The following is a 27,139-nucleotide window of genomic DNA, read 5'->3' on the forward strand; positions in this document are numbered from 1 at the left end:
AAACGTATTGATTTTATTACGTGTTTGACGTAGGACCAGCCCATATCCGACTCCGCCCACTCTTGGCTGTGGTAAAGATGGCGTCCATCATGGAGGGGCCGCTTAGCAAGTGGACTAACGTTATGAAAGGCTGGCAATACCGTTGGTTTGTTTTAGACTACAATGCTGGGCTGCTCTCATACTATACGGTATGTTTCCCTCTGTTTTGTTGATAATAAACTGTAAAGCTAGAAGTGAGATGTACTTGTCCAGCGCTAACAGGATCGGCCTTGAATTTGTCAGGAGTTGGGAGTCTCAGCTGGCACACAAGGGCGTGTCTTTGCGCAAATGTTTCACAGCTCCACCAATAACTGCAGCCCTTGGAGACAGTTAAGCCAATCAAATGTATCTAATTAGGTTTACTTCCGCTATGTTAGCCTGTTAGCTATAAAAACAGTCAATACAGATGATTCAGTGGCGACTTTATGAAAATTACGAATTAATGTTGGTATTTTTGCATAAACATTGCCAGAGTAATATAGAACCATACTCTCCTCAACATCACTTGTTAACTAAATGCTAAATGACTACACAAACTAATACCCGGTGCTATATGACGATCTGTGTTTTATTTTTAGCATTCACACAAAAAAGTATAATAAGTACATTTTACGAACATCTAACAAACAAGTTATAGTGTTCAAGTGTCAAGTGTCAAGATGTTGGGGAGCGGGGTGATCGTTTTTGCCTGAAATGTTTCTTAGTGCGATACTCGACTTTTCTACCTTGCACTTGACCATTTACAGGTGTTTTTTTCCTTTAAAAAAAAGCCCTGAAAAAGCCCTCAAACATGTATTCTTACTATGAGGTGGGGTCACCTCTCTACAGATCTGACCCTGGAACTTGTCTTGGTGGTGGTGCTTGTCTCTTTGCTATGGAGATGTTTAATGGCATTGAACAAAGCAGTGGAGCAGGTTAAAAATACAAAAAAATATATATAGTATTGTAATCGAGGCTAAACTTACGCACTCGGAAACATGCATGAAGTACAAATCTTTTCAATCGACAATGCTGGTCAAAATTTGCTATTAGGTATTTTTCATTGTTTCAATTGCCTTTGCACAATGTTTAGATCAGGTGTGCCCTTTTTCCTGGAGTTGAGGCCGAACCTAATGTTTTTCTGCAATGAAATGTATGATTCAAGTAACTTTAAATATTAGGAAATAGATAGGACTGTCCTCCTTCTGACAGTCTTTTCCATACAAAATTGAATCAAAATCTCACAGCCCCTTTATCGGCCAAATTAAACACACTGGAGGGCCAAGCTTGACCCACGGGCTCTACTGTGGGCACCAAAGATTTAGATAAACAATTAATTTTTAGGTTTCTAGAATGTTTTCAGAAATTAGAACACAAAAACACACCAATTTAGTTTTGTGAAAGTCATTCTTTTTGCACATAGGCTACACTGGGTTTAATGTCAGAGTGAAGATTTCTTGGGTGTGAATAAACAGATCACTGACTATAACTGTTTTTGTTTTACAGTCAAAAGATAAGATGATGCGAGGATCCAGAAGAGGCTGTGTACGACTCCGGGTAAGCTTTATTTTTGCTTGTAAACTGTAGTGGATTGATTCTAAATCCTTTAACACACCATGGATGGCATCTCTGTACTTTGTATTTCCAGTGTGCTATAATGATCACTAGATGGCAGCATTATAACCTGTTTTATTCAAAATCCAAGTTAAACTGAACTTTCATAGAAACCACTTTCATACTGTCTGTTTTATATAATGTAAAGATCATACTGCATATAGGATATGTATTTTTCAAACTGTAGTACATCATACATGCACCACTGTGTAGGTGGGCTGCCTCATGTGGTATATGGGGCCCATCTGCAGTTTGAGCTCATTCAGCCTCTGATTGGATCAGCAGCTTCAGAATCAAAAAGTAAATAAAGAGAAACTATTTTTACATCTTGTAACATGTATTTTTGATTGTGAATAAGTCGTTATTACACTTACCACTAAAATCAACACATTGTTCGAACATGTTTACTTCATGGAACACAAAGTATTTCAGAAAATGAACACATTCTTATATACCTTATCAATGCCAGACAGCAGGAGACAAAGAGAATGCCTTTTATGGACTAATAACTAAGAAACATGTAGTAAACCTTTTTAAAATGTTGTTATTCCACAAGAAGTAGTATAGGCACTTTCTCTGGTAGCTTCTAGTTGCTTGTGTGCACATCTCCACCCATCCTGCTTTTTTCCTCCTCCTTTTCCCCAAACCCCACCCCCTGGACCTGCCTATGTCTGTCCTGTGCTCCAAAAGCCTGCACATATACTGCATGTGCTTGAGAGGCCACCTGGATATCTTCATTGGAGAGTCTTTTGAGAGGGGGAGTGTGAGGCTGAGATAAGCTTCAGTATTGGTATTTGTTATAGTGTACAGTGAGTTGGTGTTGGGCAGAGGCAGTGTAGAATGACGTGTCTCACCACCTCATCCCCTGTTCTTCTCCCCAGGGTGCTGTCATTGGCATTGATGACGAGGACGACAGCACATTCACTATCACTGTGGACCAAAAGACCTTCCATTTTCAAGGTAAAATCCCCAACTTGTTTTATTTTTGCTGGTTGGCCTCTTGCTGCAGGCTTTCTTTCTACCATCCATCTCTTTCTCTCACTCCCTCTCTCACTCTCTCTACATCCATCCCTCCCTCCCTTGCTGACTCTTCCTCCCGCCTTTTAAGTCCCGGATTGGTCTGCTCCAATGCCAGGAAGCGCATGAACATTTACACAATGCTGTAGTATGCTGTTTTGCCTTCGAGTGTTTTCTGCTTTCCTCTGGACCTTTTCCAAGCTCCATGAAGTTGGACCGGGGGATGTTTTTGTAGATTAATTTATACTGGCTGTTTTAAAAGGACCATGTAAGATTTTCCCCTGACTGTGGCTAAGCAGGAAGATTGCTGCTGTTTGTGTGTGTCTGCACTAGAGCCTCTGGGAATAATAAAGAAATAGTGCTGAGCTGGAGGCTGAGCTCAGGTCTCTTCTGCCATTCGTCTTTCGCTACACGCTGCCGCTTGCACAACCACTCACTCTATGGGGACTGGTTGTTCCATGGCTTCTACCTCCAGCTTCACCCCCCTCCCGCCCTGCCACCCCTTCTTCCTCGCTGACAAGGAGCTGCTCAGTCCACTCCGCTGACATCCTTTTTTATTCTAGCGCTACATCAGGTCTTGACTCTTTACCAAGCATCTATTTGTCTTTATTCCATGTCTGTCCTTGCGTTTGTGTCCATTTCCCCTTAACACCATCGAGCTTTACCCCTTTTTGGGGGGTCACCAACCACAGTCCATGGGCCCCTGGCTCCTCTCACCTCTTCCATGCCTTGTCCCATGTCTGTGTTCCGAAGCTGTATGCTGTGGTTCTACAAACGCAAGGGTAAGGAGAAAGCGCATGTCCTGCAGTCCGCATGTGTGCCCGCTCTGGACTGGGCAGCTGAGTGTGGTAGTGTTTATCTTCTGGGATGTGCGATTTGGGTGGAGCTGGATGCGGTGTGCAGATCTCCAGATATAGTGGTTTGTTGAGGGTCACAGCTGGTTCACAATTGTAAATAGGATGTGTAGGTCTTAGGTTTGCTTCCTTTCTCACAATGTATACTCAGACCAAAGTGCTAATATTAGTATTTATTTCTGTGACTTTTGACTATAGTTTAAAACCGTATACAATTGCAGTAATGTATTTGTCATACAAATTTTTTCTTATTTTATGAGTGACTTGCATTTTCAGCTGCAGTATATTAGCAGTAATTTATGCTGAACAAGAGATTTGAGCTACTGCAGCTGCTAGCTTGGATTTCTGATGATGCATGGGATGTTGAGACACAGATTTAGGTGTTCCAGTAAAATTATCCCTCTTTGATTGTGTTATCCTGGTCTCTGGGAAATTATCATGATTTTGGGGTCATTTGGTAGTGGAAAAAAATGTTGTACATTTTAGTTAAAGAATCCTTTGAAACAGCTATGACCTTTACTGCTTATTGCTTGGATTTTGTGAGAACAGATTAAACCGTTGTGAAAGCCATAGTTATGCTTTTTACATTCAGTTTCTGCTGAAGGATAGTTTAACTGTATTTTGAACTGTACTGCTAACTGCTAACAGTTCCGTGTGTCTAGTGCATATCTGTGCTTTCTTTTCTATTTAGAGAAGCATCTATTATTCATCGTAGCCTCTCCCCCGGCGGTGCATCAGAGCAGCCTGATAGCCCTTTAGCTTCCCTCTTTTGCTTGTTCTTCTCTGCTCTCTCCATCAGTGTTTTGACTCCTATCCTGTCGACTGGCCAGCAGCATTGGACAGGCTCATGCTCCCGCCGTTGCCATATTTGTAGACATTTTTCCAATATGTGACTTTATAAAAATCATATATATTAAGTGACCATTATTAAAATTTTGTTTACCATTAGAGCACATTGGGGTACACCCAAGAGATTACATTTGTAGTAGAAAAACCCAAATGGTATGCAGTAACTTATAAAACAGTCCTTGGATCAGACTGACTTGTGACACTTTTGATAAAACAAAATCTCAACCAACTAGAAAGTCATGAGGGACAGTTACAGCTCCACATGTTTCTAATTGGGTTACTGCAAAGTTCTCCACAACTGTTGACCGAGTTGACAACTAAGTTTCGACTTCAGATACAGAAGATATCAAATGCCTCCTTAGTTATTTAGTGTTTTTTTTCACCAGTATATAAATGTGTGTGTGTTGTTGTTGTTGTTTTTTTTATGGGAGATGCCTTTCATTGATATCTGTTATATCAGCTAAGATACGACTTTAAACGACAGTTTTATGTTCAAGGTCAGTACACTCTCTGTTGTAACTGTTTTATCTTTTACTGTTCAAGACAACCAGTTATATTTCTTATATTTTAAGGTTGTAATTGTTACCAGTTTATGAGGTGGCCGATATCTAAAAAAAATATAATATTGCGATTATTGTTTTGGAGCTAAATTAGAATATTGAGATAAAGCTCTCTTTTTTTATTGCATTATTTTTGTATTTATCGGCCATCCCTACCAGTCTACTTACTGTTAGTGAGAAAAACCTTTTAACATAATTTCACCTGGACCTGTTAAGTTAAGTAGCTCTAAAGCAGCCTCTGTCTCCATTCATGACACAACAAACAGCATTAGCTGCAGTAATCTGGCCTGTCCTGTCTGTTCTTCAGTGGGAAGTGAGAGAGAGCAGCTGAGTGGTTTGGCCTTTGCTTGGGCTCTTTTAAAAAGTTTTGTACTGTAGCTCTGGTTTGCATCTACTACTAAAGATTAACCCAATATAAACATTAATTTGTTATTATATTGTTAAGAAAATATAATGATGAATGATGATGATATAGATGGCCTTAACCAGGATTATTCAATTCAACTTTTTTAAATTAACAATATCATTATAAACAGCTTCAATAAATAAAAATGGCACTAACACTCGCATTGTTACTATAATTAATGAGTTGTAGATGTTATAATAGATACAGTAGAATTTACGTTACTGATCAAAGATGTAAAATGTCTTTAGAGATAACCTGGCAAAACAATATAAAATGGTAAACAAACAGCTACACTATATTTTTGAGAGTACTCTTGAATGAGTGCTGTATTTAGCATTTAGCATCTTAAACTCCTCTGACCTGAAAGTTCTCTGAGATGTGATGACACACAGCTCAAATGTTCAGCTACAGAAAATCAAGAAAAGGTGCATACATTAAATATTAACCCCCAAAATGTTCCAGATTTCATTTATTGGATGGCTTGAACTCCACTAAAACTGCTCTAAACCAAGTGATGAAACAATACAAGACACCAGCTGTACTTTATATATTTATTCAAGTCTATTTACTGCTACTGGTATAACACAAATTATATTCTTAGAGTGGGCAATTACTGTTTTGTTTAAAAGTATACGTAGGTTGCTTATGCGGTTTGCTAGTGGACTTGCAGTTTTTGTTGGGTAATTTCCTCAGCCAGGTGTCTTTCCATTGTACCCTGTCAGTTTATTGTCATTTTATGTAAGCACTTTGTTATAGATGGTGTTTGTGTAGAAAGCTCGTCTCACGGGTGTGGTTCTGTGCTTGTGTCCCCAGCTCGAGATGCAGATGAGCGGGAAAAGTGGATCCACGCCTTAGAGGGAACGATCCTCCGTCACACCCTCCAGCTCCGGGTAGGTCATCACACACATGCCTTTTTCAGTTTGGTTAACTCTAGTTTGTCCCCACTTATTTTCATATCAAGTTTTGATGTTAAGAAGCAGTTTACCAGGTGACAAGGATAAGATGAGTAAAACTGATGTGTTTAATTGGGGCTATGGCTGTTATTTATGTAACTTTTCTCCATAGAAATGCTATTGCGTCACTTCTAATGTTCCACAGTAACATATTAAACTTGTCTATCCTGCATATATTTCATTTGGGTGTTTCTATTGCTCAAAATTACCCTGAAAAACATATATTTTTTGTAACTTTACCGGCTTGTCTCCTTGGACATGGATACGTTTAATCCCATAATGTGGAACATTCCAGGCAAAGCAATAATATTTATGTGGAGAAAAGTAAGTAGTGGACCCTTTACAAGAAAAGTTACATAGTGCACCTTTAAATAACAGTCATAATATACAACAGCATTATAGTATCATTAATACTTTATTTATAAACTTGACAAAAATGTATTGGATCGTATTCACCCCACTAGACATCTACCTTTACTTTTTAGCGATGAATCGACATAATTACGCTAACCTGAACTGATTGGTAGGGTGAAGTTTTTGCTGTAATACAGCACAGTCTGAGGACCTTTTTCCAGCCTTTTCCTGCATCTAGTATTTTCTTGGACCAGTCTTTGCACCCCTCCCTCCTGTGTTAAAAAGCCTGTGGCCTCTCCCCCTCCTACCACTCACTCACACGTCTCGCCACCAACAACAGCCTTGACGCCCCTGCCCCTCCCGTTTTTCCTCTTAGCTCTCCGCACGTTGCTAACAAATCCCGTTAGACTCTGTTCCCTCATAATCACAGTATAGCCTTCTCTGGTCATTATGTCATGTGATGTGGCTCCAGCCAATGAAAAAACATCTTGCTGGAACAACCAAACATCTGCTTGTGCCGCTTCAGCCAGTCACTTAAGCCATTATTGCCTCCTCCTCCTCCTGCTGCTTTGTGTTTTTTGCGCTGTGCCTGCATGAGAGGAAGTGTGATTTTCCTATCAGGGGAGGGTCCTGAATTAACTCTTAGCTGTGTCTGCCTCCTACCAAATGCTCATCTGATAACTGCTGCTAAAGGCTTTCCACATTCATAGCTGAAGATTTGAAACAATTTACAAATTTAAATAAGTAGATTTTTTGGGTGAGAAAAATGCTGACTTGACTAGCGGTGGTAGATAGTCACAGAAGAGAGAGGCTGACTCCATGGGCTTACTGGGGACATGTGCGGACTTTAATGCAGCATGTACATTGGAGCGGCGCGAGCAGTGAGTACATCTCTCACTCTCAAACAAATGCTTGATTGCACCACAGGGACACAAAAAAGACTGCTGTTTGTTGTCAGGGCCACAGCATTTTAAAACTGGGTCACACGACAAGGAGAGACAAAAAGGGTGGGGGTGCTTTGTGGTTGCCCATATGTGAGAATTTACAAGCTGATCTGAAATATTCCTACTATGTATAAGATGTATGGTAACAGTGCTGGCCACAGAATAATATTAACAATACACTTGTACTAAGAGATGTGTTAAACCAAGCTACTTCTGACTTTGTACATATCTGCTCCACATTTCTCTATCAAGTGTTGCCATAACATGAGGTGATCTTTGCAGAGAAAAAAAACAGCCTCTTGTCACACGTTGGTTTCATGTTTCGGTCATATGTTCCAACATGTAAGGGAAGATCATCATAGAAGTTGTTTTTTTAAACAGGCTGCAATCTGGTCACCCATAGACTGTTGGCTTGCTAAATGTGAAACCACCTTTGGTCCTTTGAGGAAGCTTACTTATAACTGTAACTAAATACTTGCTGAGTTAACACAGACTTTGTTCTCTGTAAAGTTAGCAGGTTTATAAGAGCAAAAAAAAGGGGCAGCTGCTGATAGTGTGTGAATGTTGATGGCTTTCCTGCACTTTCCTCTGAGAATGTCTGTTAGCCGAACAAAACAGCCTAAAACCTCGAAGCTTCAAATCGGGACCCAGGGCAGCAAAACAAAAACGCTCAATACGGTCTGGTTTACTAATTTCTGTATCATTTAATAATTGTGTTTTCAGTTTAGCTTTACTGAAGGCTGACTGTTAAATGTGATGATTCAAACACTGCACGTCTTTATCATGCATTCAAGATTGTTGTTGTACGTTCGAGGAAGTCTTGCTGTGGAAACAATGCCTGTTCCTCTTTCTGATTTATTTCACAGCCAAAGTTGATTGTTCTGGCAATTTGGCTGAACACAGACAGCTGAGATCAAAGCTTGCCGTGTCGATTCAACTGTTGCCTTTTAATAGACATTATGTAATGAAAAGATTGTTACAGACTGTTCCTGCTTTGTTGTGTTAAGTAAAATGACCAGTTAATAGAGAGTTGACTGAGAGTTCTTTAAAAAATAGTCAGGATTGTTGCTTGTTTAGTCCGTTAAACCCTATATAAACCACCTCATTATTATCTGTCAAGCATTGCTCTATTGACCTGTATTGTCTATTTTGTCACATACAGGAGGCAGAGACAGGATTTGTTCCCAGTGTCCAGGACTTTGACAAGAAGCTAGCTGAAGCCGATGCCTATCTCCAAATTTTGATTGACCAGTTAAAGGTATTGACGTCACTGGTGTTGTTAGTGTTTCATCTGCTAAATTTAAATCGCTTCATGAGATTCAAAAGGTTTTATTTCAGTGTTGCTATTTATCCATGTTGTCATCCTTTTTCTGATGTAATGTTGAGTGAACACAGAGTGGTCCATTTCATTGTATCTGCTGTTCTGTCGTGTCCACACAGCTGTTTGATGAGAAGATCAAGGACTGCAAAGAGGATGAATCACGCAGAGTGAGTAGCGGCAGCAGGGCCCTGTCCTTGAGTCTCTGCTCTCTGTCCACCACATTTACTGTCATTTGAGCTAAATACAGAGCATTGATAATAGCTGTGAAAAAGTTACATTAGTCATAGGGGTCAGATGACAAAACATATATAAAGACACTTTTTCCCTTATTATGATCAGTCACAATTTTTCAATTTTCAATTTTACTTTTACTTTTTAAGAAAAAAATTATGAGAAATATCCTTTAACCTGTCTAACACAAAGAGACAGATTTATTCCTCTGATGAAGCCTGCTCCGAACCACATTCTTTTTAATGAACAGCATAATAATAAACAACAACTTTATGCAGAATTTGTATCACACTTTTTTATCTTTGTATTAGATTTTAAATTAACAATTAACTGTGCTTTTTTCTTTTTTTTTCTAGAAAATAGAAAATTTAAAGGAAACTACGTGTGTAAGTAAAATCTTGGAAGTACATTGAAATATGCCTATTATTATGAGGAATTTGTTTTGTATGTTTTAACTCTTTCTCTCTTCCTCTTTCAGAGTATGGTAGAATCCATCAAGCACTGTATAGTATTGCTGCAAATTGCCAAGGTAATGCTGTGTAGTGTAGTCTTTTCATATTCTATCTTTCATTTCACTATTGCCCTTGTTCTTGAGGACCAGAGCACTGTGTGTTTCTGGGTGGTACATTGCTCGCAGCTTCTGGCAGGGTTGGTGGTTGATAAGGGTGTAGTCCTGTTCTCATTTCATCACATGATCCAATTTGTCTGTGAAAATATGTGAGCAATCACCTTCCTGTGTTTGCCAAGGTGAGAGTTTCAGTAAATTTGAGTTTAATAGAAATTGCACACATTAGCCAACAGTGTTTACATTTGACTAATCAAAACTGAACCTTAATGTTACCTCCTAAATTATGATAAATATCGCACTGTGATGTGATGACAGGACAAGTGCATGCTGAAGAACTGGAACTGATTACAGTTACATTTCTAAATGTCCAGTTTGCTCTGCACCAGTGGCTTTGATCTTTTTTATCTTTAGTACAAATACTACACAGGTAGTCTAACATTGTCTTCTTAAAATTTTAAGGACCAAAGTAACGAACAACAACACGCAAACGGACTTATAGTAAGTTTGACATCCTCTGTCCATCACAAAAATGTAATCAAACAAACTGCTAACTTTCTTTTCCTGCTTAATTTACTCCTTACTGTAGTGAAGTACAAATCTCTAGTGCATGCTATAAAATACATTCAAGCTTTATGCAGGCTCTTTCTCTATGCTCTATGCTCTTTCTTACTCAGGTCTGCAATGGTCTGTCTATGAACACCTTTTTCTTACTTGGGTTGGTCAGGGACTATCTTCTCCTTTTTGTCAGAGACTTTTGTACAGTTTACTAACAATTTATTCTGTGTTGCTTGCATGCTTAAATTAACAATGCATTGTCTTTCTTTCAGTTATTAGAATAATATTTTGTGTACACAAAAAGCCCCACGCTTCAGTTCAATTCACTTCCATTCAAACCCAGAGCACTAATGGAAAAGGGGCCCCTGAGACCATTATACTAGGTTAGGAGTGGTATGATACTTAGGCTGCATAGTTGAATGAAGCACGTGTGTCACTCCGCCACTGAAACATAATATTTGAATTGGTACCAGCCAAATAGTCGTGCTTGTATCATCGTCACGTGTGTGGCACATGGCCTATAAAATGCTATGCGCTATGAAGCCAGAGAATGCCATTGGCAAGACGGTCTTTAACAGCTTGTGGATCTGAAGTGGCGGTGACTTAATCTCATCATCATTACCTACAGTATTATGTTTATTCTACAACCTAAGCTCTGTATGTACATTTAATGGTGCATGCTTTTATAAGCTTTATGTTGCTTATAATGTCCTCTTGGCTTAGAAATGCCCTTATGCTGTAGCATCTGCGACTAGTGTAAGTGCAGCTCCCTGCTTTGAAAGTCTAGCAGTGTGTTTGATTGACTCTGTCAAACCTTTTGGTGATTGCTGTATTTTCTGTACAACAATCATGTACACTACAAATCTGTAGTATCTCCTGAAAGATCTTGTGCCATGATTGGTTTGCTCCTTTGTTGCTGCATGTAAAAAGTCTGTATATTTATTGGTAAATGAACAATCAATATTGGTAAATGAATATTTTTTTTCCCTTCTGCTCTTTCCACTGTGTGACCTATTCATGACTGTATTTTCTGCAAAAGGCTGTGGTTAGGGCCTTGTGTCATATGTAGATGAAACTGGCATCTGATTGAACAGGAAAGATATAAGATCTCATACATGTGCATTGTGGGGACATTATCAGTTATAATCTAGTGGTTCATATATATCCTTGTGGCAGAGTCGCTACATACAACTAAATATAAACATTATCAGGTCATATGAGGAGGCTCCATTCAATGTGGCATTGGAGAGAAATATAAGATCTGGAAGTGAGAAGCAGAATCAATACTGACATAAACTGAGCCAGTGAGGATGCTTGGAAATGGGTTTGTATTCAGTTACACAATGAATTTCGGATAAGGTTAAATTTATGAGACACACAGGCGAAAATGTAAACACAGAATGTTGTTACAGGATGCTGCTTTTGGACAGAGGAAGCCAAGTCATATGTATGGCCTAAGTTCCTACTATGGTAGATTATAGCTTCAACAAAATGTGTCAAGCCCTAGTCCTCCAGGTAGGGTCCATGGCAAAGAAACTAGAAACATTCACTCTTCAAGCTTCAGTTTACCATTTGACAAATCTCATAATAGCATAAACAAAGGTAAACTTCTGCAGACTTTAAAGGAAAACCTAAATGGACTCATAGTTTGTCTATTCCTGTTTTGGGTGATGTAAATTGACACATTCTACCATTTTCCAGAAGACTAGCCCCTATAAGGCTGGTTTAAAGTGCATCATATCGACACATCTAATTTCAGATGGGACTAAAACCCCAGGGCATGTTGTTGGCTAAGAGGTCGATGGATTTTCCTTTAGTTTGTATTGTTGGCTGCTTTCCCTTTCACTGGGTCATTGGTGCCACTAACCTCATTATACTGTGCCTAAAGGCCGTCCTGTGTGAGTCTCTGAATGCAAATGTACACTGGCTCAAAATGCTAGAGAAGCTGGTTAGAGCTGACAATGGCCAAGTCCCTGTAGGTGTTGTCTGCAGAGAAATCAAGGGTCGAACAATATCAGTGCATTTCCAATTTAGCCTGCCACCCACTGCAGTTAATAAAATAAAACTTCAATGCTTGATGCGGTTGATGCAGTGGCATTTATGGCATATTAATTAACCCAATAATATCAGATAATCCTACAGTAAAAAAATTGGTCTTCCATATGTGTGGTGCATATATCCTGTTATAGTGTCCTTGTTGTAAGATGATCTATAATCGAAACTGTGCGGTATATTAGTGTAGGTCAGTTTGAGTTTAGAGACGCTTGTGTTGTGCTCTGCCACTTCATTAATAGCACTGTTATTTCTGTTCTCTCTTTAGAGCACCATCAACCCTGTGGATGGGATCTACCAGCCTCCTCTGGACGCCCCTGTAGTCAACACCACAATGCCAACACAGGCAGCGCTCCCCTCTGGTACCCTCCTCTGCTCACTTACAAAACACGATAGTGCATTTATGCTTATTCATGGGATTCAGCTTCCTGTTATAGGTGATATTTTGAGGGCTTTTCACAATTCAAAAGATATAATATTTTACTATGGCAATAAGGTCCTGATGTTTCATCATTCTAAAACCTATGGATAGACCACTGTTTATGTGTCCTGAAAGCCAACAGTTGCTCCCCCTAGTGTTTAATCTTTGCAATGCACATAATACAGAATATAGAATAAAGAGAATGAGTAGTTTTTGTCTGTCCATCTGTTAAAAAAAACAACAAGCGGACAAAGAAAGTAGATGACTATGTTTTACAGTCTCACCTGCGCATATGTGAAACTTGACCGTAGGCTAATAATATATAAGCCGTGGTGAAGATTACGCATTAAGGGTCTGCTGTCTGTGTCAAAAACAGTTCAGTCTGACTCAGCATTTCTTTGTGCTGTACTTTTAATGGTGCTGACTTGTTTTGCAGCTTCAGTGCTTACTCACACACTTTTCCTTTTTGCTCAAGATGCTCAGGTGTGTAAATCAGACCAACGACCCTCAACGTTACCTGTTGGATCCGTTACAGTGATGGGCAGTTTGCAGACGCCTACTCCTAACAGCACAGGTTAAAGCTCCTTATATTTAGCTTTTAAACACATTTTTATTATTATTGATCATATTTGCTTTTAATGTTTATTACATCTAAAATCTTAAAGAAACTAGCTAGGATTATTTTTTGAGCTTTCCACATGAGCTTTATTATATTATCTTGCAAGCTGGATTTTATAGTGCACTGCAAAAGTAATACCTCTTTTACTGTCTACACTGCAATATTTATTCTGTTATTTATTAACACAAAATGAATTACATAGCAGAGTTTAAAAGCAAGTGAAAGCTGAGTGACTAAAGGCCCTTCTCTGTCAGTGCTGATTCAGCAGGATTAAAATGCTGCACTTTGCACATAGAGGCCTGCAGCACACTCAAGTATACAGTCAATATGTTCTGCAGAAGAGGCCATCACTGTGACAGCTTAATGCGTCTGTACGCAGTCACACTAAAACATGCACTTAAACACCATAGTATTTCAATGCCTTTCCTAAAAGTTTATAGTCTGCATGCATATTTTTCCTACAACTTTATCAAAATGTATGTGTGTTTGTTTAGGGAGTGGCCCTTCAGTCCCAAGCAGCGGCGTTACCTCCCCGGCTCACATCCCTTTACCCTCACATTCAGTGCCAGACTTCTCCTATTCTTCTAGTGAAGACGAGTTTTATGATGCTGACGAGTTTTATCAGAGCAGCACCTCACCAAAACACTGCATAGAGTAAGTAAAACTTTGAAAACCATGCGCACACTCAGTGAATGCTTTGGCCCAAAACCTAGACCTGTTAGGAGAATTACTATATCCACTTACTGTTCAGTATGTGTCATGTGTACAATTTCTTTGCAATAGTGGGGAGATTTTGCCATTTTTATGTATTAATGTAAGACTTAATGTAAGACTAACTTCTATGGCTACTTATTACAGTCACTGACAAAAGTCTTGTCGCTTATCCATTTTGTAGAAACAAAAGCTTATAACCTGACTTTAAATTAATCGATTGGTTTTAGAAATGTCTCATATGAAAGCTATAACCCTCTCAAATTATGCTCAATATACTAAAATAAATTCGCTTCACTGAAGAAAGATTGATCATTCAATGAACTCAGAAAGGTCAGATTTTGGCAAGACAAAAGTCTTGTCGCCTTGTCATATGATGCACCCAATCCTAGATTACAGCCTCACCTGTGATCAGTTACTGATCAGTCAATTAGTGGGTGTTATGTATAAAAAGAACCCCAACACACCAGACCTTCACATGAACTGCAACTTGACCTCTGACAACATGTCTAAGATCCACCCTGAGACCAAAGCGTTAATTATCAAGAGGCTGAAGACCAGATCCACTGCTGAGGTGGCTGACACCTTCAATGTGTCTCAGCGTCAAGTACAAAGAATAAGAAAAAGATCTGAAATGACTGGAGATGTTTTTGACAAGCCCAGGTCCGGCAGACCCCGCAAGACAACTGCTCGGGAGGACCGTATGTTGATTCGAAAATCCAAAGCCAGCCCCTTTTCCACTGCAGCAGAGCTTCACCAGGCCTGGTCACCTCAAGTCCCTGTGTCAACCAGAACAGTTTGTAGAATTCTGTCTCGAAATGGCCTCCATGGTCAAATCAGTGCACAGAAACCAGCACTAAACAAAAGGCAATTAAAAAACCTTGTGGCATTTGCCAAGGCCCACAGCCTGCTAAAAGGATGGACACTGGAAAAGTGGCAGAAGGTGGATTTCTCAGATGAATCCTCGGTTGAATTACATCACAGCTGCCGCAAATATTGCAGGAGACCTACTGGAGCCCGCATGGATCCAAGATTCATCCAGAAAACAGTTAAGTTTGGTGGCGGAAAAAATCATAGTCTGGGGTTACATCAGTATGGGGGTGTGCGAGACATTTGCAGGGTGGAAGGCAATATCAATAGCCTAAAATATCAAGAAGTATTAGCTACCTCTTACATTCCCAACCATAAAAGGGGTCAAATTTTGCAGCAGGATGGTGCTCCATCGCATACTTCTATCTCTACATCAAAGTTTCTCAAGGCGAAGAAGATCAAGGTGCTCCAGGACTGGCCAGTCCAGTCACCAGACATGAACATTATTGAGCATGTCTGGGGTAGAATGAAAGAGGAAGCATGGAAGGCAAAACCAAAGAATCTTGATGAACTCTGGGAGGCATGTAAGACGCTTTCTTTGCTATTCCTGATGACTTCATCAACAAATTGTATGAATCATTGTCAAAATGCGTGGATGCAGTCCTTCAAGCTCATGGAAGTCATACAAGATATTAAATATGGATCTCACAGCACCACTACTTAATTCACTGACGTTATGCAACATATTTTTGTATTTGAAGTAAATTATTTGTTCAATTTTATGTAGGCGACAAAACTTTTGTCTTGCCAAAATCTGGCCTTTCTGTGTTCATCCATCCATCCATCCATTTTCGTCCGCTTATCCGAGGCCGGGTCGCGGGGGGAGCAGCCTAAGCAGGGACTCCCAGACTTCCTTCACCCCAGACACGTCCTCCAGCTCCTCCGGGGGGACCCCGAGGCGTTCCCAGGCCAGCCGAGAGACATAGTCCCTCCAGCGTGTCCTGGGTCTTCCCCGGGGCCTCCTCCCGGCGGGACATGCCCGGAACACCTCCCGAGGGAGGCGCCCAGGAGGCATCCGGAACAGATGCCCGAGCCACCTCAACTGGCTCCTCTCGACGTGAAGGAGCAGCGGCTCTACTCCGAGCTCCTCCCGTGTGACTGAGCTCCTCACCCTATCTCTAAGGGAGCGCCCAGCCACCCTGCGGAGGAAACTCATTTCGAACGCTTGTATCCGCGATCTCGTCCTTTCGGTCACTACCCAGAGCTCATGACCATAGGTGAGAGTAGGAACGAAGACTGACCGGTAAATCGAGAGCTTCGCCTTTCGACTCAGCTCCCTCTTCACCACAACGGTCCGATACAGCGACCGCATCACTGCCGAAGCTGCACCGATCCGCCTGTCAATCTCACGTTCCGTCCTTCCCTCACTCGTGAACAAGACCCCGAGATACTTGAACTCCTCCACTTGAGGCAAAGACTCCCCACCCACCCGGAGAGGGCAAACCACCTTTTTCCGGTCGAGAACCATGGCCTCGGACTTGGAAGAGCTGATCTTCATCCCAGCCGCTTCACACTCGGCTGCAAACCGCCCCAGTGCACATTGCAGGTCCTGGTTCGATGAAGCCAACAGGACAACATCGTCCGCAAACAGCAGAGATGAAATCCTGTGGTCCCCAAACCGGACCCCCTCCGGCCCCTGACTGCGCCTAGAAATTCTGTCCATAAATACAATGAACAGAACCGGTGACAAAGGGCAGCCCTGGCGGAGTCCAACATGCACCGGGAACAGGTCTGACTTACTGCCGGCAATGCGAACACAGCTCCTGCTCCGGTCATACAGGGACCGGACAGCCTTTAGCAAAGGGCCCCGGACCCCATACTCCCAGAGCACCCCCCACAGGACACCACGAGGGACACGGTCGAATGCCTTCTCCAGATCCACAAAACACATGTGGACTGGTTGGGCAAACTCCCATGAACCCTCGAGCACCCTATGGAGAGTGTAGAGCTGGTCCAGTGTTCCACGGCCAGGACGAAAACCACACTGCTCCTCCTGAATCCGAGGTTCGACTATCGGCCGGATTCTCCTCTCCAGTACCCTGGCATAGACCTTACCGGGAAGGCTGAGAAGTGTGATCCCCCTATAGTTGGAACACACCCTCCGGTCCCCCTTCTTATACAGAGGGACCACCACCCCGGTTTGCCAGTCCAGAGGTACTGTCCCCGACCGCCACGCGATGTTGAAGAGGCGTGTCAGCCAAGACAGCCCCACAACATCCAGAGACTTCAGGTACTCAGGACGGATCTCATCCAACCCCGGAGCCTTGCCACCAAGGAGCTTGCCAACCACCTCAGTGACTTCGGCCAGGGTGATGGACGAGTCCGCCTCCGAGTCCCCAGCCTCGGCCTCCTCCTCGGAGGACGTGACGGTGGGATTGAGGAGATCCTCAAAGTATTCCTTCCACCGCCGGACAACGTCCCCAGTCGAGGTCAACAGCTCTCCCCCCGCACTGTAAACAGTGTTGGTGAAGAACTGCTTTCCCCTCCTGAGGCGCCGGACGGTTTGCCAGAATCTCTTTGAGGCCGTCCGATAGTCCTTCTCCATGGCCTCCCCGAACTCCTCCCAGCTCCGAGTTTTTGCCTCCGCGACCACACGGGCTGCAGCACGCTTGGCCCGCCGGTACCCGTCAGCTGCCTCAGGAGTCCCCCGAGCCAGCAAGGCCCGATAGGACTCCTTCAGCTTGACAGCATCCCTTACTTCCGGTGTCCACCACCGGGTTCTGGGGTTGCCGCCGCGACAGGCACCACAGACCTTACGCCCACAGCTCCGAGCAGCTGCATTGACAATAGAGGCCGAGAATGAAGCCCACTCGGACTCCATATCTCCAGCCTCCCCCGGAATCCGGGAGAAGTCCTCCCGGAGGTGCGAGTTGAAGGTCCCTCTGACAGAGGGCTCCGCCAGACGTTCCCAACAGACCCTCACTACACGCTTGGGCCTGCCAGGTCTTTCCGGCTTCCTCCTCCGCCAGCGAACCCAACTCACGACCAGGTGGTGATCAGTTGACAGCTCAGCCCCTCTCTTCACCCGAGTGTCCAAGACACGCGGCCGGAGATCAGATGACACGACGACAAAGTCGATCATCGACCTCCGGCCTAGGGTGTCCTGGTGCCACGTGCACTTATGGACACCCTTGTGCTCGAACATGGTGTTCGTTATGGACAAACTGTGACTAGCACAGAAGTCCAATAACAAAACACCACTCGGGGAGGCCGTTCCTCCCAATCACCCCTCTCCAAGTGTCACTGTCGTTGCCCACGTGGGCGTTGAAGTCCCCCAGGAGAACAACGGAGTCCCCGGTCGGTGCACTGTCTAGTACCCCTCCCAAGGACTCCAAGAAGGCCGGGTACTCAGCACTGCTGTTCGGCCCGTAGGCCGACACCACAGTGAGAGACCTGTCCCCGACCCGAAGGCGCAGGGACGCGACCCTCTCGTTCACCGGGGTGAACTCCAACACACAGCGACTGAGCTGTGGGGCAATGAGCAGGCCCACACCAGCCCGCCGCCGCTCCCCGCGGCCAACGCCAGAGAAATGGAGAGTCCAGCCCCTCTCAAGGAGTTGGGTTCCAGAGCCCAAACTGTGCGTGGAGGTGAGGCCGACTATATCTAGTCGGTAACGCTCAACCTCCCGCACAAGCTCAGGCTCCTTCCCCCCCAGCGAGGTGACATTCCATGTCCCCAGAGCTAGTCTCCATGTCCGGAGATCCGGTCGCCGAGGCCCCCCGCCGTCGATCTCTCTGCACCGGCCCCATATGGATCCTCCTGCGGGTGGTGGGCCCACGTGAGGACGGCCCCACGTCGCTCCTTCGGGCTGAGCCCGGCCGAGCCCCGTGGGGGGAGGCTCGGCCACCAGGCGCTCGCTGGCGAGCACCCACCCCAGGCCTGGCTCCAGGGTGAGGCCCCGGTGACGCCAATCCGGGCGACGTAACTGGCCTTGCTCGTACACTCATCATAGGGGCTTCTGAACCGTTCTTCGTCTGACCCGTCCCCCCGGACCTGTTTGCCTTGGGTGACCCTACCAGGGGCATGAAGCCCCCGACAACATAGCTCCCGGGATCATTCGGGCACTCAAACCCCTCCACCACGATAAGGTGACGGTTCATTAAATGATCAATCTTTCTTCAGTGAAGCAAATTTATTTTAGTATATTGAGCATAATTTGGGAGGGTTTTAGCTTTCATATGAGACATTTCTAAAACCAGTCGATTAATATAAAGTCAGGTTATAAGCTATTGTTTCTACAAAATGGATAAGCGACAAGACTTTTGTCAGGGACTGTAGTTAATTCTGCTATTTATTTGTGGCAGCTCATGGCTTTTAATGATACTGTATTTTTTAAAAGTTAGTTTACTGGGATTAGCCTGTTTTTTGTCAGTGGCATAAAGTAATTTCAGTATTATTGTTTAACACAGTATATCTCTAGGAATATATCATGCTTCAAAATTTGCTCTCGTGACAGGCTTACCAAAGCTTAGCCTTTCGCATAAAACATAGAAAGATGGTCCGTGACTTGTTTTCCTTTTACTTGGTTTTGTCCCCAGTCCCTCAGGGCCTCAAGCTGCTTCTCCCAATACCAATGAAGACACAGCATTAAAACGACCCAACACCACAGAGTCCCTCAACTCATCAATGTCCAATGGCACCACAGAAGCAGGTTAATGAGCACTTAACAAACCTCTTTACTGACATAAAAGTCAGCATCTTAATGGCCTAGCCTTCAACACTGGCTGTGTTTACATGCACACCTAAACTCTGATTCTTATCTGGACTTCAACTCAGATTGTTTAAATGTCACGTAAACAGTTTCATTTGATATGAGTAATCCGAATTCTTTCCGATCATTTACACACTGACAAGAGTAATTGTGCAAAAAAGACAAAAATTAAACGGAAAATGTTAAAGATTGAAAAATGAATTGTGTTTTATCGTCCAAATACTACTATATCCACTCATTAATAGAAACATGCCACAAAGTCGTTTTGATTATCAGTTGTATTTTGTTTATAATAATCTTTATTTCAAGCTATGTCATGGCAGAACAGACAAAGTGGTACACAGATTAATGCAATCGGTACTATTTGATTCTAAGACTCAATTAAATGAATACAAATGAAAGGTTGATGCACAAAATGGAGTGGGAAGAAGTAAGATTTATTGTGTGCATGTAAACACACAACTCAGATCTAATTATTTGGTTGTGTGACTATTCTTTGTGTCTGATGTGTTTTTGGCCATGTAAATGTACCTGCAGTGTAGTCAAAACAGCCTTTGAAGCTGTTTATGTTCTGTCTTCAGACCAGTTTGATAGCCACGATGATCGCGATGATGATGGTGAGGGTGAGTCTGTGGAGGAGCACAAGAGTGTCATTATGCACTTGCTTTCTCAAGTTCGACTGGGCATGGACCTCACAAAGGTATCTCGTCTGAAGATATGCAAGATTAAACTACAGTAGATTTTGCAGAGCCCTCATATTTGCTTCCGTTTTGTTTTATAGGTAGTCTTGCCTACCTTTATTCTAGAAAGGAGATCTTTATTAGAAATGTATGCAGACTTTTTTGCACATCCTGACCTGTTTGTAAGGTAAAATCATGAAATTCTCAATCATTTATCAAGTTTAAACAAGGAAATACATTAAATACATAAAGTATATTCATATTTGTTTTAGTATTGCTGAGCAGCCAGAACCCAGAGAGCGCATGGTTCAAGTTGTAAAATGGTACCTGTCAGCATTCCATGCAGGAAGGAAAGGCTCAGTGGCCAAAAAACCTTACAATCCAATTTTAGGAGAGGTCTTCTATTGCCATTGGGATCTGCCAAATGAGACAACTGAAGAGATTTCCACACAAATGGTAGGGAAAAAATACAATGGTGCTTTCAGTTTAAATTCTTCAATATTCTGGTAAATACCTTCTCTTCTTTCTTTTTGCAGGAGACTGTCTCAGATGGGCCTGTCCCATGGGCTTCCTCTAACAGTGTGTGTTTTGTAGCAGAGCAGGTCTCTCACCACCCTCCTAGTGAGTGCTCTTTGTGTTTTTGACCATTTTTGGAGCTTTAAATTCACTGTTGATTGGTAACGTACAGTACACTAATATTTGTTTTTCCTCTCTTTTAGTTTCTGCTTTTTATGCCGAGTGTTTAAATAGGCAGATCCAGTTCAATGCTCACATCTGGACCAAATCTAAGTTCCTTGGCATGTCCATTGGTGTTCACAATATTGGTCAAGGTGTGTAAAATGTTTATTTATTATTTAAAGTTGTATGGCATATGTTTTTCTAATTAATTTTATCATTCTAGGTTGTGTTTCATGTTTGGAGCATGATGAACATTACATTCTTACCTTTCCAAATGGATATGGCAGGTGTGTAACTTGGATTAATTTGTTCCGTGACTTTCTTAACACTTTGATTAACATAACATTTGTGTCCAGATCAATCTTGACAGTGCCTTGGGTGGAGCTGGGTGGAGAGTGCAACATCTCATGCTCTAAATCAGGATACAGTGCCAACATTGTATTTCACACAAAACCATTCTACGGAGGCAAAAAGCACAGGATCACGGCTGAGATCTTGTAAAATAATGAAATATCAAGTGTAAGGAAATATCTAGATGTGATAACTACATTATAACACGGTGTCTGTTTGCAGCCCACCAAATGATAAGAAGTCTTTCTGTTCCATTGAAGGGGAATGGAATGGAGTCATGTATGCCAAGTGGGCAACTGGAGTATGTATTTTGTGATCTCAAAATCTAAAAAATTAAATTTATTCCTAGTTAAATAAAAGTCAAATGTGTTGCTGGTTCTTATACAGTATATGTTAACTTCAAATGGCCTTTATTATAGCACCTGTTCTGTTCATGTTTAACCACTTTATTTAATTTTAAAGGAGAACACTGTTTTTATTGACACCAAAAAGATGGGTATAATCAAGAAGAAAGTCAGAAAGCTAGAAGATCAGCTAGAGTATGAATCGAGAAAGTGAGTCATTTTTAAAAATACCAAATTTTATTGTGATATTTTCAGTTTGTTAAGATTAATTGTTTTTATATCTTAATCTTTGTCAGACTGTGGAAAGATGTGACTCAAAACTTGAAGCTGAAAGACATCGATGCAGCGACAGAAGCTAAACATCGTTTGGAGGAGAAACAAAGAGCAGAAGCCAGAGAACGAAAAGAGAATGAGCAACAATGGGAGACCAGAGTAAGTGTGTTGAAAATATATTTTAAAAAATAAACTCCTATTAACCTTTTATTATATGTCTTTAGTTATTCCATGAAGACGGGGAGTGCTGGGTCTACGATGAGCCTCTACTGAAGAGAATAACTGATCAGAGGCATTAAAGACTCTCCTGTACTTATGCATACATTGATGCACATATAGCAGAGGCTTCATAAGAACTCTGGCATAAAAAACTATTGTTTTCTAAACCTTGGACAAAACTGACGATAAAATGTATACAGTTTTGCATTTGACTGTAAAACGTATGGAGGTGAATGACATGGATGCAACCATAATATTAGTAATAAGCCTCTTTTGGCAATCTCAGTTCACCATCAGAGAGACCGGTCAACATCACGACTGCAGCAGAGATGGAGCAACATAACAGCTCTCATTCTTCAACTTCACAGCCCCTCTCAGCTTCATGGGACAAACCTGCAGGTCCTATTTTCCTGCACTTTTAAAGAAGCGGGACAGAGGTGTGGTTGGTAATATTCAGATGAAATAAACCTTAAATAAATCCGTGATCTACATCTCAGGGAATATGGTGACTGGAGAGAAAGCTGCTGGTCCCTCAAAATTTCTGATGGCCTTATAACATTGGAACTGACTGAATCTTAAAGGGCCTGGAGAATGTCACTACTTGCCTGCAACCAGTTACAGCTGTTATATAGATAAATATTGATGGATATATAGTATAAATATATATTATTTTTTATTTTCATTGCTTTTGGGCAGTAGTGTAACAAACAATGACATCGACGTGGCTTTGCATCTTTATAAATCATTCCAGTTTTTCATCTTGTGTTTCAGTTTTATTTAATTTTTGCCTTTACCACATAAAACTTTGTGTTGATTCCAAAGCTAGAGCATGCTGTTATGGAGATGAGGGCTAGATGCAATTACATTGTGTCAAACAAGTGTAGTGTCAACTATGCCAAAAAAAATAATAAAATAAAATAAAGGCCAATCCAAAGACACAGAGAAAGGAAGCCCATTTTCTCTTATTAATTTGGAGGCAGACTGACCTATGTCAGTCACACTCATGTGAGTGTAGAATCTCCCATAATCCCTGGCAGTTTTGAAAGATGACATCTTCAGAAGCACTGTGGTGTTTTAAAAGTGCTGCTCAACAACTCTCACTACAGTCTACAATTATTTTAATGACTTTTTGTTTTTATCATTGATTGGCATTGTTCTACATGCTTATTGCAATACTTTATCCTCAATTGACCCATTATTCATTCTTTTATACACATGTTTCAATACAAATGCAATTATATGTGGATGAGAAACAAAAATAAATCATTTTCAGCAAAATTGTAATTATGTTGTAGTCTTGACGTATTTTTATGTCACAATTTCAATTATATGTACGGTGGCCTTTCATATTTTATTTCACACTTTTTTCATAACTTATATCTAATATTTTTTATATTCTTCTAGTTGTTGATTCTGCTTTATTTTAAATTGAGACATGGCTATTTCAATAATGTGATTTTTGTTTTTAGATATTGAAAAATCACAATTTGTTCCGAGTCTCGGAGACTTTTAATCTAACCGCTGTGCACTACTTTGTTTGTGCAGGAGGGGCGCTAGTGACACATGTCCCACAAACCAATGCGCCATTTCGGTATAAATAGGCTGAGCGTCGACTGATCTGCCTCATTCACTCCCGAAATACATGGAGTTATGAAGGCCAGCGTCATACAACTTTTTTGGTGGAGTATTTAAATGTCTGTTTTTTTTCTGTCACTTTAGTAACTTAACGTTATTTGTTTTCTGTACTGCTCTGTTGACCTAAACCTTGCTTCTTGTAATGTAGCTGTTATTGCAAAAAGCAGGCCCAGCACCACGTGTTGCTGCTGCTAGCTTTAGCTGCTAGCTTTAGCTGCTAGTTAGCCACACCAAGTCAGTTAGACTTCTGTATTCTTAAACAATGTTTATCTTCTCAGGCTGTAACGTCATCGTTTTAAAGCTGTTTTTAAATGATCGGCATTTAAACCTCGTTGTTAATGATGAAATTTCATAGGGACATCTGAGTAACTGTGATGTGATCATTTCTGATACACGAGGCTTTACATGCATCCAATTTTGATCTTAAATATTGCGCGAACCGTAGTGACAAATCTCTTTTCCTTTCAGGCTGCAGTGGGGACGGAATACTCAACAGACTGTCAGCAGGTGGGTGCGTTTTACAACTGCACATTTTTCTTCAGTCGATGATGTAATATTAAGAGTAGTGGACAGAAGAGATTTCTGACAACTTTACCCACTGAGACATGTATCTACATACTGCATTTTTATTTTAGTGGAGCTATGCTTAATAATGATTGTGTTTAGGGTCGAGATGCCAGCTGATGAATCATTGATTTTTGAGATGAATGAACAGATCTTTACACAGGTAAATAATTTGTGGGCAAATTGTCAAGACTGGTGCTGTTAAAGTGTCAAGGTTCATAAAATTGACTTTGACATTGACCGCAGTATTGACTTTTTGCTTGCCTCTGATGACCCTATTTGCTACTCTTGACACAATGGATGACGAATCTGACAACCACCATTGTCAAATCTGAGGCTTCTCTGCTAGTTACTTTCTAAAATGATCTTTACAATGCATGTTTAATGGGTGACTGCTGTTTCAGGCTGCTGGGGGTGGATGAAATGCCTTTTAAATCCAAACTCTACGATGCGCCCCCTGAGGTAAGGAAACTGCAGTTTTCCACAAAACTAATAATAATGCTGAGTATGATGATTGTTTATCATTGGGAATCTCTCTGAAAATATGTGAAAGAGGATTTTTCTTTCTGAGCCATTAAACTTTATTTGACTCAAATGATCAAATTTGAATTTGTACTAATTTATTCTCCTCTTGCAGGTCAAATGCAATGCTTTCCTTGAAGGTAAGGTCATTGTATTTTATTTTTTTTTTTTTTTTTTTTGGTCATGTAGTGATGACTGCATAGTTCAGCAGATTTTCTATGAAGAACAATATCTTTCGCTCCTATCTGATGCATGTACTTAATGGTAAATTGTCAGTGCTCTTACTAGAGTATCCTTATTTTTAATGCAAGCTTTTGCTTTTTTTTTTTTTTTTTTTAGGATTTGATTGATACCTGATTTGGTTCTGGTGAGTAGCTCTGCTATGAAGGGCCATCATATGCTTTGTAGTGATGTGAAGATTCTGCCAGAGGAATTGCGTTTGATTATACACTTTACTGTTCCAACTTGTCTGAGGTCATGTTAATTCTGGCATGTTATAAAGTTTACTTTTTCCCAGATGTCAAAAGCACAAGTCTGTCCAGATTGGCGGTTTTGGGTTTGTACTAATTTGTCCTCTTTTGCAGGTTGACTGCGTTGTGGCTTTGAAGGTAAGTTTATTGCCATATTGGGATGTATTTTTGGCCTGCTGCAGTGATGACTGCATAGTTCAGCAGATTTTCTGTGAAGAACAATGTCTTTCGCTCCTATCTGATGCATGAACATTATGGTACTTGTGAACTAAAACCTTGGAAAGAGTTGAACTGATTTGTTTTTGTTTTTTTTCCCCCAGAACCTGCCTCTGGCATTTGTCTTGGTTAGTACTTTATTTATTTTCCCATACCCCTGCTCGTCTCAAACTGATACAATGATGACTGCATAGTTCAGCAGACCTTCTGTGAAGAACGATGTCTTTCGCTCCTATCTGATGTATTTTAGTTTTTTACTGTTAAATTATATAGATATAAATGTGGGTGTCAACTTCATTATTATTATTTCAGATGGTGTCTAGGAATGACTGGCTCTTGATGTAAGTTTAGTTTAAATTCCCCTCTCAAATACAGTTGATGCAGTGATGACTGCATAGTTCAGCAGATTTTCTGTGAAGAACGATGTCTTTCGCTCTTATCTGATGCATTAACTATAATTTGTCTTTCAGTGTTCATTCTGGAGTGTGCTAATAGTTTCCAATTTTACCACAGGTTCCAGCCCTTGGTCCCAAGCAATCTGGATGTACTGTTGGCTTGAGTCGCTGTGGTACAGGTGAGTGCTAAATTTATCCTGGGATGCTTGATCCTGTACAACCTTGTGATGATAAAATGGTAAAGCCTGACACAACGATGGAGTGTTTATTAGCTCTAGCTGACTTGGTCATGAATTGAAACTTAAGGTTTTTAAAGTGCACATGAAAAAAACTGAAGTATTGTGTTTTGTCAGGCCTTGAAGCATGTCTTTATCCACCAGAAGATCAACTCTGGTAAGAATCATATGGAATTATCCTACTTTTTTATTTGAGAGCTGATGATTATGAATCAGGTCGCTGATCTGGTTGAGGAGACTTGTGGTTTCTGATCTCTTGGTGGTTTTAGAACTTAAACCATGTTTGGTGATTGGTATTAATTTATATTTCTTTCGCAGTGCTGCTGCCAAGGCCCTCCTTTAATGGTAAGTTTCAATGTGAACATTTCAATATGAAAGTGTAAAGTTGTGGGTTCAGTGATGTATGACAAATGTCTGACCTGAAAGCTACTGTGGACAAGTTTACTCACTGAGCAACCCATTAATATTATAGAAATTTGTTTGAAATCTATCTGTTCCATACTCACAGGGTTTGTCTTTTTCAGTTGGTACCTACTCAGGTTAATTCTGGTACGTATTCTGGCTTGAAAGGCCGTCATACATGTTTGACCAGTGATGTTACGATTCTGCCAGATGAATTGCTTTGATTATGCACTTCCAACTTGTCTGAGGTCATGTACTCTACTCAAGGGGACAATTTGGTTGGTTCTGTTTTTAAAATGTTTTCTTAATTCTACAGATGGTGGATTCCTGTCCAGAAACCTGTCTTTATTGAAGTGGAAACTGTCAAATTACTATTTAAAAAATAAATGTTTGATCAATATAGTTGCTATTCAATAAAGTGGTTAATGTAACTGTTTCAATTGCATTTATTTCATTAAAAGCGCTGTGAGTTTAACTTTTGTGTCCTTAAAGTGAACTCCCTTTGGTTTCAATAACTGACTTGCT

At 41.2% G+C, this 27,139-nt stretch overlaps 1 protein-coding gene and 6 non-coding genes across 13 annotated transcripts; all 7 read left to right on the forward strand.

The window, feature by feature from the left end:
* Window positions 1-60: 60 nt before the first annotated feature.
* On the forward strand, window positions 61-27,045 carry osbpl9 (oxysterol binding protein-like 9). Of its 7 annotated transcripts, XM_055164860.1 has the most exons (38): window positions 61-188; window positions 1,525-1,575; window positions 2,514-2,592; window positions 6,132-6,208; window positions 8,732-8,827; window positions 9,010-9,057; window positions 9,478-9,507; window positions 9,600-9,650; window positions 10,149-10,187; window positions 12,565-12,658; window positions 13,193-13,291; window positions 13,831-13,990; window positions 19,457-19,569; window positions 20,211-20,329; window positions 20,411-20,496; window positions 20,582-20,765; window positions 20,846-20,930; window positions 21,029-21,139; window positions 21,211-21,274; window positions 21,344-21,484; window positions 21,561-21,639; window positions 21,801-21,892; window positions 21,979-22,114; window positions 22,180-23,868; window positions 24,278-24,316; window positions 24,476-24,536; window positions 24,778-24,835; window positions 25,011-25,035; window positions 25,235-25,262; window positions 25,480-25,503; window positions 25,686-25,709; window positions 25,776-25,822; window positions 25,894-25,922; window positions 26,095-26,155; window positions 26,330-26,369; window positions 26,531-26,557; window positions 26,737-26,761; window positions 26,931-27,045. In XM_055164860.1, exons 1-24 carry the CDS (start codon window positions 78-80, stop codon window positions 22,252-22,254), a joined length of 2,220 nt encoding a protein of 739 aa, XP_055020835.1. In that variant the 5' UTR covers window positions 61-77; the 3' UTR covers window positions 22,255-23,868; window positions 24,278-24,316; window positions 24,476-24,536; window positions 24,778-24,835; window positions 25,011-25,035; window positions 25,235-25,262; window positions 25,480-25,503; window positions 25,686-25,709; window positions 25,776-25,822; window positions 25,894-25,922; window positions 26,095-26,155; window positions 26,330-26,369; window positions 26,531-26,557; window positions 26,737-26,761; window positions 26,931-27,045. The 7 variants fall into 7 exon arrangements, with proteins under 7 accessions (XP_055020835.1, XP_055020834.1, XP_055020833.1 ...); XM_055164859.1 differs by having other exon boundaries at window positions 25,686-25,822; XM_055164858.1 differs by lacking the exon at window positions 25,776-25,822.
* On the forward strand, window positions 24,350-24,415 carry LOC129412216 (small nucleolar RNA SNORD75). The gene has a single exon (XR_008633614.1). It is a non-coding gene; the product is annotated as a small nucleolar RNA SNORD75 (small nucleolar RNA).
* Window positions 25,076-25,152, forward strand: LOC129412212 (small nucleolar RNA snR60/Z15/Z230/Z193/J17). Its single transcript, XR_008633611.1, has one exon. It is a non-coding gene; the product is annotated as a small nucleolar RNA snR60/Z15/Z230/Z193/J17 (small nucleolar RNA).
* LOC129412210 (small nucleolar RNA snR60/Z15/Z230/Z193/J17) lies at window positions 25,539-25,615 on the forward strand. Its single transcript, XR_008633609.1, has one exon. It is a non-coding gene; the product is annotated as a small nucleolar RNA snR60/Z15/Z230/Z193/J17 (small nucleolar RNA).
* On the forward strand, window positions 25,753-25,829 carry LOC129412209 (small nucleolar RNA snR60/Z15/Z230/Z193/J17). The gene has a single exon (XR_008633608.1). It is a non-coding gene; the product is annotated as a small nucleolar RNA snR60/Z15/Z230/Z193/J17 (small nucleolar RNA).
* LOC129412211 (small nucleolar RNA snR60/Z15/Z230/Z193/J17) lies at window positions 25,957-26,033 on the forward strand. Its single transcript, XR_008633610.1, has one exon. It is a non-coding gene; the product is annotated as a small nucleolar RNA snR60/Z15/Z230/Z193/J17 (small nucleolar RNA).
* LOC129412215 (small nucleolar RNA SNORD78) lies at window positions 26,604-26,668 on the forward strand. The gene has a single exon (XR_008633613.1). It is a non-coding gene; the product is annotated as a small nucleolar RNA SNORD78 (small nucleolar RNA).
* Window positions 27,046-27,139: the final 94 nt, after the last annotated feature.

The sequence above is a fragment of the Boleophthalmus pectinirostris genome, unplaced genomic scaffold (assembly GCF_026225935.1).
Source record: "Boleophthalmus pectinirostris isolate CB_2022bp ecotype Guang Dong unplaced genomic scaffold, ASM2622593v1 HiC_scaffold_7, whole genome shotgun sequence".
Taxonomy (NCBI): domain Eukaryota; kingdom Metazoa; phylum Chordata; class Actinopteri; order Gobiiformes; family Gobiidae; genus Boleophthalmus; species Boleophthalmus pectinirostris.